Here is a 14573-nt window from a genome sequence, read left to right as displayed (position 1 = left end):
GATTTGTGATGGCGATGTACACATAATCTTAGAGAAATAATTAAAGATTTTTCATGCTACTTTAATCTTACCCAAATTTTTAAAAAATGATTACCTAGGAACTCAATTTACAAATTGCTGCGTAGAGAATGGCAACAAACGTATTTGAAGAACAGAAGTAAATTTTTATTACTCTGATATAAAAATAAGCATTAATAGGTCCAAATGTTTTATAAGAAAGTGGGAATAACTGCATTTCATGAGAAAATATAAAATGGAATCTTTTAAATAAAATACAGATAACAAAGTTCAGAGACTATAACTACATTGAAATAAGAAAGCACCATTAATATTGCTTACTAATTCAATCATTTTTAAACTAAATTTTATATTCAAATATAGATTAAAAATTGTTTTTCTCTATAATCTGCATTACTTTCAAATTTTCTCCAGTTTAAAAAAAACCACTTTGTATCTTTGCTTAACCACTCTAATGCTGTTCTCTATAAGGAAACATATTTTATATGCTGAAGGTTATTCCTAGCAGAGATAAAAAAAAAAATAACAGATGAGATCAAGAAGGTCCATGGTTCAAGCATGTCAATAACGAGACAACAAATTGCTGGTATTAACAATAATATTGTATTTCATAATATCTGATTAAAATAAAGGATAAACCTATGCATAATTCTTACATTCATTAGCATTTATATTTCTACACTGGAAAAATAATACATCTGTCTCATAAGTAATAACAAAATACATGTCAAATTTCAGAGGTAGAATTACCTTAGAATTTGCCTATTATTCACTCATATATAGTACATTTGATGTACATTTGATAAAATATTGCATTCAGTAATTAAAGCAGCTGACAACAAAACACAAAACACCAAACATTTAGCCATCATAATTAGAACTACATATTTCCCTCAAATATTTAAATACCCAATAATTGTTAGTTGATATGAAATAATCTATTAGCCTTTGATCTTCCCTCTGACATGATTCATCAAATTAGCAAACTTCCAGTTAACTGGAACTGTCCATTTTGTTCCAACTTGGAAGCCAAAGTTCCCAGATTCAGAACAAACCATAATATTAAACATGAGAATGTATTTTATCATACTAACCTGTTATAAAACAATGAATGGTAATTTTCTTTTTTTAGATTAAATAAGAGTATTTTGACTAACCACAGGATCCATGGTTAATATAGTTTGCACAAGGAAGAGTGGAATGGCTGCATAACATGCGTAAAAAAAATATTCTTTCCTTGGTAGCCATTAATAGGGGAACATTTTTGTGATCATAATACAAATGGTATGTGAATGTTATCAATTGGCGCATCCAGAATGGCACTAAATTAGTACTGTAGACCCAAGACAATGCAGTTTCAAAAATAATTGTGAATAGAGGCAGATAAGGTTTTACAGTCAGAGAGCTGTACTTCAATTTTCTTTATATTTTGCTGTTTAGGACCTCAAGGTCTCTTAGCCAGTGACATGGTAAGATCATTAGAACAAATAACGAGAAGGAAACTAAGGAACAAGGAAGAATTAGAAAGACCTTTTTTTTCTTCAAAGAAAAACTAGAAAGTCCAGTTGCCTTGTGAAAAAGCACCTTTGGAACAAGGAAGAAGTGCTAAACCTTATAAAAACTTGATGGACATATTCTGTTCCTTATTTCTCACACTGACATCCCCGCCCCCCAAAATTAAGTAGTTAAAAATTGGCATGTTACTCTCAAAGTGGGGGTGTTCTTGGGAAACAAAAATGGGACTGGGGACTATTTGCAGCTCATGGTCCATTCTCCTCTGCTTTCAGATGAACTGGGAATTAAATGTTCAAGATTACATTAGCCACTAGCTTCACAGCATTTGCAAAGAATAATATTGATAGTATGGCTGAATGTATAAAAAATAGTGGAAAATAAGGAGTTATATACAGCTTTTAAAATGTTCTTACAATCTATAATTAAAATGTGAGTGAAAGACTTCCTGCCTCTTGGTCTCAATTTATAAGAAAAACAAAAGTTGTCTCTCTTATTTCACTGAATAACCCAATGAAAATCAGATGACATTGTAATCTTACAAATTCAATCAGTATATTAGATCTTCCCTGCTATGACAATCTTTTTCTCATGTTGTAACATTATACAACTTTTAGACAAAGCTATATAGAAAGGAAAACACAAGAAATAAAACCCTTTGACAAACAAATTATAGAGCACAATAGTTAAGAGATACAGATTTTAATTAAAATTAGTTTTCTTTGTAATTAAAGATGCTAAGGCAAGTCCATGTTACAGACTTCCTGCAGACCTTTAAAAATGAACATTTTAAACATCAGCATCTGAAATTAAAAAGTGGTATGACAAATATATATTTTTTCCACTAGTAAAAAGCACAGAGATAGACAGATACAATAAAGCCAACAAGTAGCAGAATTGGTATGGCCAGGATCAAAAGATGTACAATTCTGCTTCCAAATCTGGAGACATAATTGAGCAGATGCTTGGGGTCTCTGGAGTCACACTCACAAGGTATGAAGTACTATCAGCCATGCTTGCCCAGTATGTCTGCAGATGGACATGTTTCTCTGGATCTTGGCTCACGTTTGAAGTATAAAACAATATTTGAAAAATATACATTTTTGGTAAAAAAAACACCATCCCCACCTTGAATTCTAAACCAAAATATACTCTATTTTTATACAATATGCATGTTTTTGTGTACACATGGACACACATCTTTTACTCAATACATATACATTATAATACTGAACCCAGAACCATCATTATAAACTATTGCTACAGTTCATTAGAAGTATTCTCAATATTAAAATCTTGATCCGCACACAAAATTGTAATATTTAGAAGTTCAATTACAACGCATTTGCAGTAGTCACTACTGAAGTCCCTGATTACGCAAAGATTTGGGGGTTAAGTTCTAATCATGTATGAAGAAGTATTTCTGCAGTGAAGTGTTTCCTTCAACATTCTTCCTCTTTGAAGAAAAATGATTTTTAAGAGATGTCCAGCTTTCACCGAAGCAGTAAGGCTTTAGTACTGAACATATTCAGACTGAAGGGACTGTGTAGGTAAAAACAAAAGCTGGTATTAAGATTCAGTTAAAAGTATTTCAATTTCAATCATATGAACTTTTTTAGAATCAGACGTTTGCTGTAACCCAAAAAAAAAAGCATTAGAAAATTTAAGACACATATATCCAAGTATAACATAACAAAAATTCACATGATGGGCCCAGAAGCTGTAAATCACTAGCCTGAAACTAACCCCAAACCCCAGTTCAAAACTGTATACATCGTTTTAGACAAATAAAGTTTATGAATTATTCTCTATTCCACTCTTCTGTAAGGCCTTTTTACCTTCCTGTTAGATGTAAGCCTGGAGCTGTGAGGTAACCTTGTCTTCAGAGAGCAAAAAACAATAGTAAGAGCTGAAGAAAAGGATACCTTAGCTCATGATCTTTTAATTAAGAATTTTATTTCTTAACAGAATAACAGTTCCTGTTCATTTTACTTCCAGGTTTAAAAATCAACCCATAAATATTTGTAAGTATTGTAATAAGCACTTTTTCTGTGTTATGAAAATTCAAATAAAGATATTTGGAAAAGAACAGAACTATTTTTTTTAAAGTGATAAGACAATAGTTGCACAGAAACTGGGCATTCAATAGTCCTTTATATTTTCTCTTTATTAATTAAGAACATTCTAGCTGCCTTTGCTTTCAAGTGCTTTAAAACAAAGGGTAGAGTCATAATTATCTCTAAAATTCACTTCTGTACAGAAAATCGTATTGTATCTTAATTACATTCATTTTAGCTTCAATAAGGAAAGTATTCTTCAGTTTCATTTTGTTCAAATATGAATCAAGCAGGAATATATTTTAAAAGATGACGACACACTTTATATACATTTGAGAGAAGAAAATGGAAGAAGAAATAAAAATGAAGGTATAGTTAATGTAAACAACAATAAGAGGGACAGGTAGAAAATTAGTAGAGTTTAAAGCTTGCCGTGAAAATCTAATTTCTAATAATCTGTGCTTCTTTCTGCTCATATCTGTAACAAATATTGGTTCAACTGCTAATATTTTCTCTACAAAGAAAGTAATTTTCAGCTTACTTTTGTCTCTCTAGTGGTAGCGTGGCATGGAATCTATATGATTTCTGTATTTTTCAATAATAAGCTCATTTATCTGGTAATAACTTCCAGTAAAGACAACTGGACTTATTTCCAGTTAAAGAAACAGGAAGAAATTCCTCCCCTCATATGCCAGCAAATGATAGACTTCGCTAGATTGCCTGGGTGACCTTACAAAGCCAGCACATATGCAAAAAATAGCATGCAAATTAGCACAGTTGTATAACAGAATCAGCTTAATGAAGTAAAACTTCAATTGTGAATACTCAAGTATATTTATTTCATCAGTGTTACCTAATTATTTAAACTGAAAAGACACACAGATTTGTCAGAACAAAGTTTTTGAATTAAGTTTTGAGAAATAAACCAAGTACTATAAATCCAGTACAATCAAAATCACAGGGCTGGTTTAAAAATGCATGTTGTGTATATTCAGCAACATTAGGAAATATCCTTGTGTGAACACAGTATATCTACCTATTTTATACAAGTCAACAGAGATTTTAAAAATCAGGAAAAAGCATGGGAATACGCTTCCTAGCAGGGTTTCCAGTCTACTTTTTCTGTTTTCCATCCATGTCAGTGTTTCTCAACCTTGACAATTTTAAGGCGTGTGGACTTCAACTCCCAGAATTCCACAGCCAGCATTGCTGGCTGTGGAATTCTGGGAGTTGAAGTCCACACACCTTAAAATTGTCAAGGTTGAGAAACACTGATCCATGTGAAAGAAATCATCACATACTTATTATCTACATTTATTATTCAAATCTGCACATTTTATTCCACTGAGGCTGCTAAAGCTTTCTCTAAGTAAGTCACATATATTACTAATGAGTTTTGTTTGGGTTTTTTTTTTTCATTTTTAAGATAGAAATTTTATGGAAAACTTTTGTGAGCAGGTTTAGAAGGTATGAGGAAAGGTACCTATTCTCAGGATTATAATCTCTTTGTGCCTTTTCACAAAAGAAAATAGCAATATATCTCAAGTGTAAATATGTACACTTATACTGAGCAACTAAGGAGTACTTCAAATATCAAATGTCAATTTTATTGCATCATTCATTGTCTAAGATAGAATATTTTGTTCCATCTTTTTCTGCCAAGATAGAATCTTCTGTTCTATCTTGATCCGTTATGAAATATAAAAGGCTGTCCTTTTCTTCTTCAGATCAATAACAGCAACAATAATAATGAACTTCAATATATATTTTCAAAAATATTTTCATGGAATTGAAGTTTTACTTCAATGAAGAGAGTGAAAGGTTGATGGACTTCAAATTTGGTTGTAATTTTATATGACAACTCTTTTTAATTCAATCAATACTGTTATTTTCAAACATAAACAAAATTGGCACTTATGGTTAAATTCACTCTCTTGATAGTTTACTTATTTGTTTTCAATTTTTCTGCTAATGTTTATAAACCTAAATCTGATTTTCTACTACAATTACACAATGTCAAGTATGTATTTTAATTTACATAAAGTAACATGTCTCCGTTTATTATCTATGTGTGCCATGTTACATATATTAAAACAAAATATTATGTTTTGACAGTGCTTTTTTTGTCATAGAACGCACCGGAACGGCATTCTGACACCTTTTTTTCAATGGCGTTTGTGGGACTAAAAAAAGTTCAGTCAGACCTTCCAACTTCTCACGAAAAAAAAAAAAGATCTTGCAAAGAGTTGGAAGGTCTGACTGAACTTTTTTTAGTCCCACAAACCCCGTTTCCCTGCAGCAGAAGAGAAATGCGCCAGAGATGGAAGCAAGTTAGCAAAGAAATGCTTTCGGGAAGAGGGAGGAGCTGTGCTGGGAGGAGAAGCAGCAGGAAACGGGGCTGCTGTTTCCAGAAGGGAGAAGGGAGACGCAGGGCAATGCAGGGCAGCAAGCAAGTGCTGTTCTCTGCTCTGCATCCCTGCACAGAGCTGCTGCGTTCTCTGTTCTCCACAAGACAGGCAACAAAGGGCTGGTGGAGGGAGGTGGCGGGGGAGACTTGTGCTGCCCGTTCACAGCACAACTCACAGGAGAGTTGGCGGAGGACCAGGAGGCAGCGGCTATGCCCAGGCAGGTGATCTGCGGGGCGAAGCTTAAAGAAAGCCCCTCCAGCAGTGCACAGCGGCAGCGGACCTATTCACCATCATTCCCCCCTGGCTCTGAAATGGCAGAGGGGGACCAGGCCTACCCCACCCATCCCAGCCGCCGTGGTATGGCAGTCTGGCTCAGGAGGGGAGTGAAAGATTGCTGATCAAGGAATGGCCTGGCTGGTGAGGGGGGGCTGAGTTCTGGCACCTTTTTTCTTACAAAAAAAAGCACTGTATTTTGATATTTCCAGCTATATAAATATATCATAGTGAATTAAACACTTCTCAGCAAACCCAGCAGCAAATGTAGCATTTATAGCCAGCATCTATGTCTTTCAGCATCCTTTTGCTCAGAAAAGCAGGTAAAGACCATTTCAGTCAACAGATATCTTCTCCTCACACTTCTCCCCAAAACCATGATGGATTTATACATTCCCATTTCTTACTACCGGTAGCAGCTACTTAGAGTAAGAGAGTGGATGGAACTTAATGACACTGAATAATAGCAATAGCACATAGACTTATATACCGCTTCACAATGCTTTTCAGCCCTCTCTAAGCAGAGTCAACATATTACCCCCAACAATCTGGATCCTCATTTTACCAACCTTGGAAGGATGGAAGGCTGAGTCAACCTTGAGCCAGTGAGAATCAAAATGCTGAACTGCAGGCCGCCAGCAGAAGTAGTCTGTAGTACTGCATTCTAACCACTGCACCAACCATGGCTCATAATAACAATCAAGTTACCATCATCTTTTAGACTAGAAACAAATATTTAATGTGCTGAAACTGTGAGTACTGTGAAATCCAAGCTAGATGTTTTTGGGTAGATAAATATTGGACTGATCCACTTTGTTTCATAAGGAACCACTGCAATATGTCATCTTTTATATTTATGTTTGAATATATTTTCTCTTTATATTGCTCTAACTTTTCAAACATTCAGGATGTTTCCTGGATTTCTTTTACTGTGTAATAGTCTAACAAAACAACGGTGATCTAAGTTATGAAGAACTTTCTATTTTTAACATGCTCTTATCTTCCAAAAATAACTTATATTTTATGTACTATGCTGCAGAAATGTATTATAAAAACAGACAGAATGGTACATACTGTGCCTTTAAGCTCTCTGAGCAGAAAGATGTAAATAAGAATAAAACTGGTCACATGGTGCCTCCTGGTGGTCAAGGTAACTGAGAACACCACATAGGATACATATTGCATAAAAATAGACAAATCCCACATATATATATATACACACACACCATTTTGACAGCTTCTAGGTATTCCTTCTTACAACCACTGAACTGCAGGGCCTGGATAGCTCCTAAAGCTAATGCATTGCATGAAGTCACCTGACTGGCAAAAATCCATGAGTTCAATTTCCAGCACAGGATTTGAACCCCAAAGAATAACATCTGGCTACCCACAACTGAGGAGTCCGAATAAGGATGACAATGATCACGTGGTGCTTCCTGGTGGTCAATGTATTTAATTATAAGTTCTCAGGTATGAAAAACATACTTGTTCTTGGTTTTTTTTTTTAGTGGCGACTGGAATGAACTTATTTTAAAATAAAATCCTGAGATTAGTTTAGTTTCAAATTTGTGTAATATATGATTTCATCAGAAAAAAATACTTTCAAGAATTCTTTTTAAAACAGAGTGTGGTATATGCCAGATGCTCTCAACAAAATGAACTCATGTTGACCAGTAAAATAAATGCCTTAGTTCTTTTATTTTAATACTTTTATACTACATTCAAAAGTTGATCTTCTAAGAGATAAATCTTACAAGTTCAAGTAGGTAGACAACAGCTGAAGTTTGAAATGCTATAATTTCTTGCTGTTGCAACAAAGGCTTTTGCAGAGGAGATAATAGTTCCTACACAAATGGCTTAAATTATATCTTAGGACACCAGTTTTTGGTATTTTTTTTAAAGTTATGTAAAATGGTGATGGTAGTCAGATGTACTTATTTATCCATTTCATTCACACAGAGGAAATATATATTTTAAATCAGGGCTTTTCAGCCTTTTCACCCATTGTACCACTTTTAGGATATGGCAACATCCGAGTACCATCAGTCGCCTAGCAAGATGTCAAAAACTTGATGATTCCCCCCCCCCAAAAGGAAAAAAGTGATAAAGTACACTTTACTTACAACAGTTCACTTAGTGACTGTTCAAAGTTACAATGGCACTGAAAAAAATGCCCCCACAAGCCACAGCCGAGCAAGACACCTGCCTGCCTGCTCTTCCTCCTGTCCGAGGTTTTCATTGTTGCGAGCATTTCTGTTGAGGATTGGCAGCGGGGGTGGGGTGGGGTGGTGTTTGGTTTTTATTCCCCCCATCTGCTGGGTGGTTGCAGCAGGTTTTGGTCACTTCACATGACCCTGGGACACTGTGACCGCCATAAATATGAATCAGTTGCCAAGCATCTGAATGTAAATCACAAGACCCTGGAGATGCTGCAACACTCCAGCTGATTGGCGCTTCTTCTGGGCTCAGCAGAAGTGCCAGGATCAGCGCCGAGCTCCAGCTGGAGCCTGGTACTGATCCTGGCGCTTCCCCTGAGTCCTGACAGCCCTGCAGCTCCAGCCGTCTCTCGCTCAGGCTTGTGCGATGCTGCCACCAATTCAGCTCACTCCCCTCCCCTGCTACCACTTTTCTAGGATGGTCACGTACCACCTGCCAGGTGCCAATGTACCACAGGTGGTACCCGTACCACTGGTTGAAAAGCCCTGTTCTAAACAAGAACATAAGACTAAATTTAGAGTAGACTGAGAACCAATACTGATTTCCCCCCCTTTTTGGTCTATTATTTTACAGGTAATAGGTAATCCTCAGCTCATGACAGTAATCTGGACTGGAATTGCCATCATTAAGCGATGCAGTCATGAAGTGCAATATCATGAGGCCATATCGCCTAGTGATGGCAACTGTGGCAGCTCTCAATGCTGTTAAGTAAAAATCGTGGGTCATTAAGCAAGGACCTTATGTGATTGTGACTTCCTGCCAGCTTTCCACAAGTAGAGTCACTGGAGAAGCTGGCTGGAAGTCATGAGTCCTGGATGGCTTGCGAAGAATCCAGTGGGCAGGTGTGATCTATGAAGTGAGGTGAGCTGCAGCATTGTGTGAGTGCGTGTGGGCTAGGGAGGGGATGCTGCAGTACACTATGGAGTATGAGATCTCTGGAATCTCGTATTCCGTAGGCAGCTCCCCAGGAGAAAAGGCAGCAGGAGCAACTTGCAACCTTCCCTGCAGGCTTCTCCAGTGACTTTGCTTATGTGAAGCCAGAAGGGAAGGTTACAAATGGTGATCACATGGCAGCAGGATGCTGCAACCATCATATAAGCTGGTTGCCAAATGCCTGTATTGCACCCCTGGACTGCAGGGGCGCTATAATAGCTGGAACTTTGAATTTTGAGAACTGATTATAAGTACCACTTGTTTAGCACTGTCACAACTTTGAACGGTCACTGCATGAGTGGTTATCAAACAAAAACTATCTATATAAATTAGAATTAGAATAACAGGTACCTTGGAGGTTTTCTAGTCCAATGCCCTGCTTAGGCAGGAAACCATGTCATTAATTCTTCTAACTTAAGATAATTCAAAATCTTACTGAATCTCTCCATGCTCTTTGCATATATTTAAAAAAAAAATGTAAAAACTCCAGCAACAACCTTCTCCGTTAGAAACATCTGACACTTTCAGCGTTTTACTACAATGGATGTAGTAGAATGGATATAAAAAGGAAAGTGTGCTCATGGAAGACACTACAAAAATTAGAGAATGAAACAATTATCTTTTTTTCCCCTGAAGTGTCCAAGAAACCACAACAAAAAGTAGCTGACTGGTTTTTGATTGAGATAATAAGATACGAGTTGCGCAAGAGGAAGAGATCATAAATGAGAAAAAAGACCAGGAAGGAAGGTTCTAAGAATTGTTAGAAGAAAACTTTGTGGAGAAAGCTTTGGTTGAAGGAAAGTTCTATAAGGTCTCTGAAAGGGCTGCTGAACTGTGAACTTACAGGAATTGATCGACTCAGGTATCTTGCTGAAGAAGCAGCGAGCCCCGTAAAAGATCTGAAGGTGTTGTACTCCTCTGCCAGGACGTTGGGAGAATTGACATAGTTGTTGAGGTTGGTAGTGCTATTGCCTCTCCTGTTGTACAGGTTGTTGTTCAGCTCATGATAATTTCCGGCAGGCAACAGGGCACTGCCATTCAAATGACTGGAGAGTTGGCTTACAGAATAACCTGTCCTAGAGGATGATAATGTCAGTTTGCTCTCAGCATCATCTGAAGCAGCATGCAGGTTCCCTAGAGAACTGGCTAACCTGGAGTTTATGGAAAAGCTGAATGGAAAACACATGTGGGGTAAAAAGACACACAAAACGTATGCACATGTGATGATCAATGCAAGACATGCTTTAAAAGGCACTGAGGAGAAAAATCACTTTCTCGATATTAAATGGTGGCAACATACAGCTTAATTCTTTTGGTAACTTAATGGGGAAACCATTGGGAACATTTTAGGATAAAGAACAGTTGCAAAATAATTGTAGTGCTTTGAAGAAATACATAGAGGTAATCTCCAGCGATGCTGGAACTTTATGAAACACTTTTCTTGTTGGCTATTTTTAACATTTGTTATTTAAAGGGGATTTCCTTTAGGTTTCTATAAGCTGGTGTAGGCCAGTATGGGAGAAATTATTTTGAAAAATATGCATGTAGCTCTTTTAATATGAGATCAATGGGATGACATGAATGTAATTTTATTAGTGCTCACAGACACTTACAGTATTCCCATAGTCAAACTAAGGTATCTGAAGCAAGTATTTAAAGTTACATCATTTAAAGTTACATTCAGAATACCTTAGATTTCTCACACAAGAAATCCCAATTGCAAATGGAAAAATATAGTATTTGTTCCTATCATCTCTCTTCCCAAAAGCTAAAAGACATAGCAGAGTTAAAAAAAAATACCTTTTAAAATTTGGAACTGAAGATGGAGCATGTCTATTTATTCTCTTTGCGGCAGGTGATGTCGAAACCATAACTTTGGTGGCTTTCAAAGGAGATATGGACCCTTGAGAGAGAGCTGCTGTATTCAGTCTGAAAATATACCAATAGGAAGCAAAAATATATTCATATGATTGAAACAACATTTACTTTTCTATCCTTCATTTAGTTTTCATACCAGGATCACTGAATATAAATATTTACATAAATAAACATTAAAACTTCCTCAGGGTTTGCATATGATGAATTGTGTCTTCTACAACTGGGATCTAAAGATGTCTGGACACAGTAAAACCTTATGGAGGAACAGGAAAATATTTTATTCTATGAACACAGTTCTCTGTGTGAATCAGAACACTATGCCAAGGGATCTTCCTATCCTTTGGGTACTTTTCAGGGCTCGTGTTTGGTCTTGGACTGTAAATAAAATTTTGACGTAATTCAGGGGTGTCTCTAAAGAAGAATATAACTGAAAAAGTCTTTCACATTTGAAGAAAGCTACATATGAACCTTTGGGTACAAATTTCAAGCAGTGAACAGCATGGAGGTTTATTGCATAAGTATGTTCCTCCCTTCAATTTCTGTTTTGAACATTATATATTCATTTAAAATTATGGATGCCTACGTAGTAAAACAAATTCTTAAAATATAAGCGCAGCCTCTTGCAGATGTTATTATTTTTCAGTATCAAATGCACATGCTAATTCCAATGTTTTGATTTCCCCCCCTAATTATTTCCTATTTTTTATTTCATTTTACAAGGCAATGCCCCCCAAATCAGAAAGTTAACAGATACATCACTGAATATCCATTTCAAAAGTGACAACTATTTTGATTGCAATCATGTTTGAAATTTAGCGGCAAATGATCCATCTCTGAATTTTTGTATTGACTTGTTTGCTGGTCTTCCCCACTAAGGCACTGCTACCCTATATTTTTGCCTCTGGAATGTAAAGTCACTAGAGACTCTTCTAATCATCTCTGCTATTCAGGTTCTGCATGAAATCATTTAAAGAGGTGGGAGAAAGTGCCATTAATAGGTTGATAATAAATCTCTCTTTTCTCCATCTTGTAAAGAATTCTTTGAAAAATAGTGAAAACCCCTAACATAGTGCAAATACCATGGAATTAGGATAAACAAATTGAAACACATGATCCTCAAAATGAATGAATAATGGATTGAAGTATAGGTTATGTGTAGAATCTGAGTTTTTTTTTAAGACTTAAATCAACAGTTTGGACGTGCTTTTTCAATTTTGTAGCAACAGAATTTGGTAATAGAGAAGGTGGTTAAAATATATTTTATGTTTCTAGTTAGCCAACTGCACCTCTTCCTAAAAAGGGTGGCCTGAAAATCATTCAAAGATTCGTAGCATCCAGCTTTATACTGCCATAATGCAATTTGCATGAAAACACCTCTGACTTGAAATTTCGGAAGTATTTCAAAGAATGAACCTGCTATTGAATTAACCAGGCTTGTTCTGAACATCTAACTCCAAATCCATAATATCTGCAGACAATTGAGAAAGCTGATTTATACAGTGGTATCTTTGGTACTCATCATTAATTGGTTCCAGGAGGTGCAACAAGTAGCAAAAACGATGAATACTTAACAAACTTTTCCTATAAGGAATAATGTAGTGAGTCACAAGGCAGCCGACAACGACAAGTTCTAGCTTGTGCAATTAAGTACCAAACAAACAACGAGTACCAGGACAAAATGTTCATGTCAAAATGCATTGAGTACCAAATTCGATGTGTTTCAAAGCAGTTGAGTACCAAGGTACCTTTAAATTGCATCCCATCCTTAAGGTTAGGTTTCCTTAATGCTGGCATTTCTGCCTCAGCTCAAAGCAGTTTTCTCCTGGCAGGCACTTGAGGCTGTCTCCCTCACAACATTTAGTTTTTAAATTGCTGCCAATAGTTTTCAGGAAAAGACAGCTGCTCTAAGGGGCTGCAGGCAAGTGACAGATAATGCAAAAGTGGAACACTTTTTTAGAACTGAATTCAAAGTCTCATACATCTTCAAAAGGTAACTCACCTCATGGAAATGTATCAGTGCTAGTATACTGCGATTATATAAGTCAGGCTTCAGTGAGATAGTTCAATTTGCTTTAAATATTAGTATAGTTTTACCTATGAAGAACTATATATCAAGCCATGAAGCTGAATGTAAAATAGTTTTCCAAAATTTAATTTTTGCCCACCAAAGTCTCAAAGAATAGACAATAGACATGTGTTTGTGCTATACATGTATGGACCCAGTTTACCCACAAGCAAGGTTGCATGGGATCACAAATATAAATGTTTGTTATTTCACAGCCTTATTAGGAAGGTTATGAAATAGTATTAGTAAGAATGAATTCCAAAACCATTCTTTGATCTACAAATTTAACATGGTGAACAGCTTTTACAATCGCAGCGCTATTCTATTTAGTAATATTTAGTAATTACCAGCAATATGTAATAATTACATAATTATTATTGCAACAGCAAAAATTCAGAAGGCTTCTATAAATGAACTTGCTTTTTTCTAAACAATCAAAACAAATACCTGAAAGGCTGGGATATGGATCTGACATGTGTTTTCATATCTTCTAACCTAAAAAGTCAATAATATTTTACGTCAGAAGTATCAAACTAAAAAGGATATGTTATATATTACTGAATTTATATAGCCAATATTTACTCGCCCAACAATCCAATATACTAAATTAAACACATATCCCACAAATTCAGAAAAGCAGTCAAGCAATCAGGCAGACAGGCAATTAAGTAAATATGTCAATAAATAAATAACAAATACATAAATACTGGAGTGTCACCCAGATCCCTCTCTGAATCTAGCAGATGTCTTCCTTAAAAGGAAATTATTTCTACCATTGCTCATGAAGACTGGAAATTGGTTGTATCCATCTCCCTATGGAAGGAATTGGCAAGACAGTGCCATCAATAAAAAATCTTCAGGCTTCATGCTCGCACACTGTCGTTTACATAACTTGGTACTCAAAATAGGTTTCTCTTCAATGATCCTAACATGAAGAAGGTCATACATGCAATTGAATTACAATTCCCATCACTCCATGCTCTTATTTTGTTGGCTAGTACAGTAGAGAGTTCAAAGTTCCACACACTACCCATCTATAGGATATGTCAGGGGTGTCAAACTCAATTTCATTGAGGGCCGCATCAGCATTGCGGTTGCCCTCAGGGGGCCGGGTGGATGTGGCCAGGGTGGGTGTGGCCTACTGGGTGGGTGTAGATGGAGTGGATGTGGCCTACTGGGTGAGTGTGGCCAGCTCTACACCGTTCGCATCAA

At 36.2% G+C, this 14573-nt stretch overlaps 1 protein-coding gene across 4 annotated transcripts in view; it reads right to left on the bottom strand.

Annotated features, from left to right (window-relative positions):
• The window catches only part of CDC14A (cell division cycle 14A), a 96760-nt gene that overhangs the window by 14862 nt on the left and 67325 nt on the right, over nucleotides 1–14573 (bottom strand). Inside the window, exons 13-16 of one of the 4 annotated variants that reach the window (XM_039348477.1) lie at nucleotides 13809–13856; nucleotides 11219–11347; nucleotides 10263–10587; nucleotides 603–3072 (exon numbers count right to left, since the gene is read on the bottom strand). In XM_039348477.1, coding sequence (XP_039204411.1) covers nucleotides 3043–3072; nucleotides 10263–10587; nucleotides 11219–11347; nucleotides 13809–13856 — 532 coding nt within the window. In that variant the 3' untranslated portion in view covers nucleotides 603–3042. Of the gene's footprint in view, nucleotides 1–602; nucleotides 3073–10262; nucleotides 10588–11218; nucleotides 11348–13808; nucleotides 13857–14573 lie in introns of those variants that run through there. The other 3 variants (XM_039348478.1, XM_039348481.1, XM_039348480.1) reach the window with 3 other exon arrangements.

The sequence above is a fragment of the Crotalus tigris genome, unplaced genomic scaffold, assembly GCF_016545835.1.
Source record: "Crotalus tigris isolate CLP2741 ecotype Arizona unplaced genomic scaffold, ASM1654583v1 scf7180000018155.2402879, whole genome shotgun sequence".
Lineage (NCBI taxonomy): Eukaryota > Metazoa > Chordata > Lepidosauria > Squamata > Viperidae > Crotalus > Crotalus tigris.
This window is presented reverse-complemented; position numbering and strand designations above follow the sequence as displayed.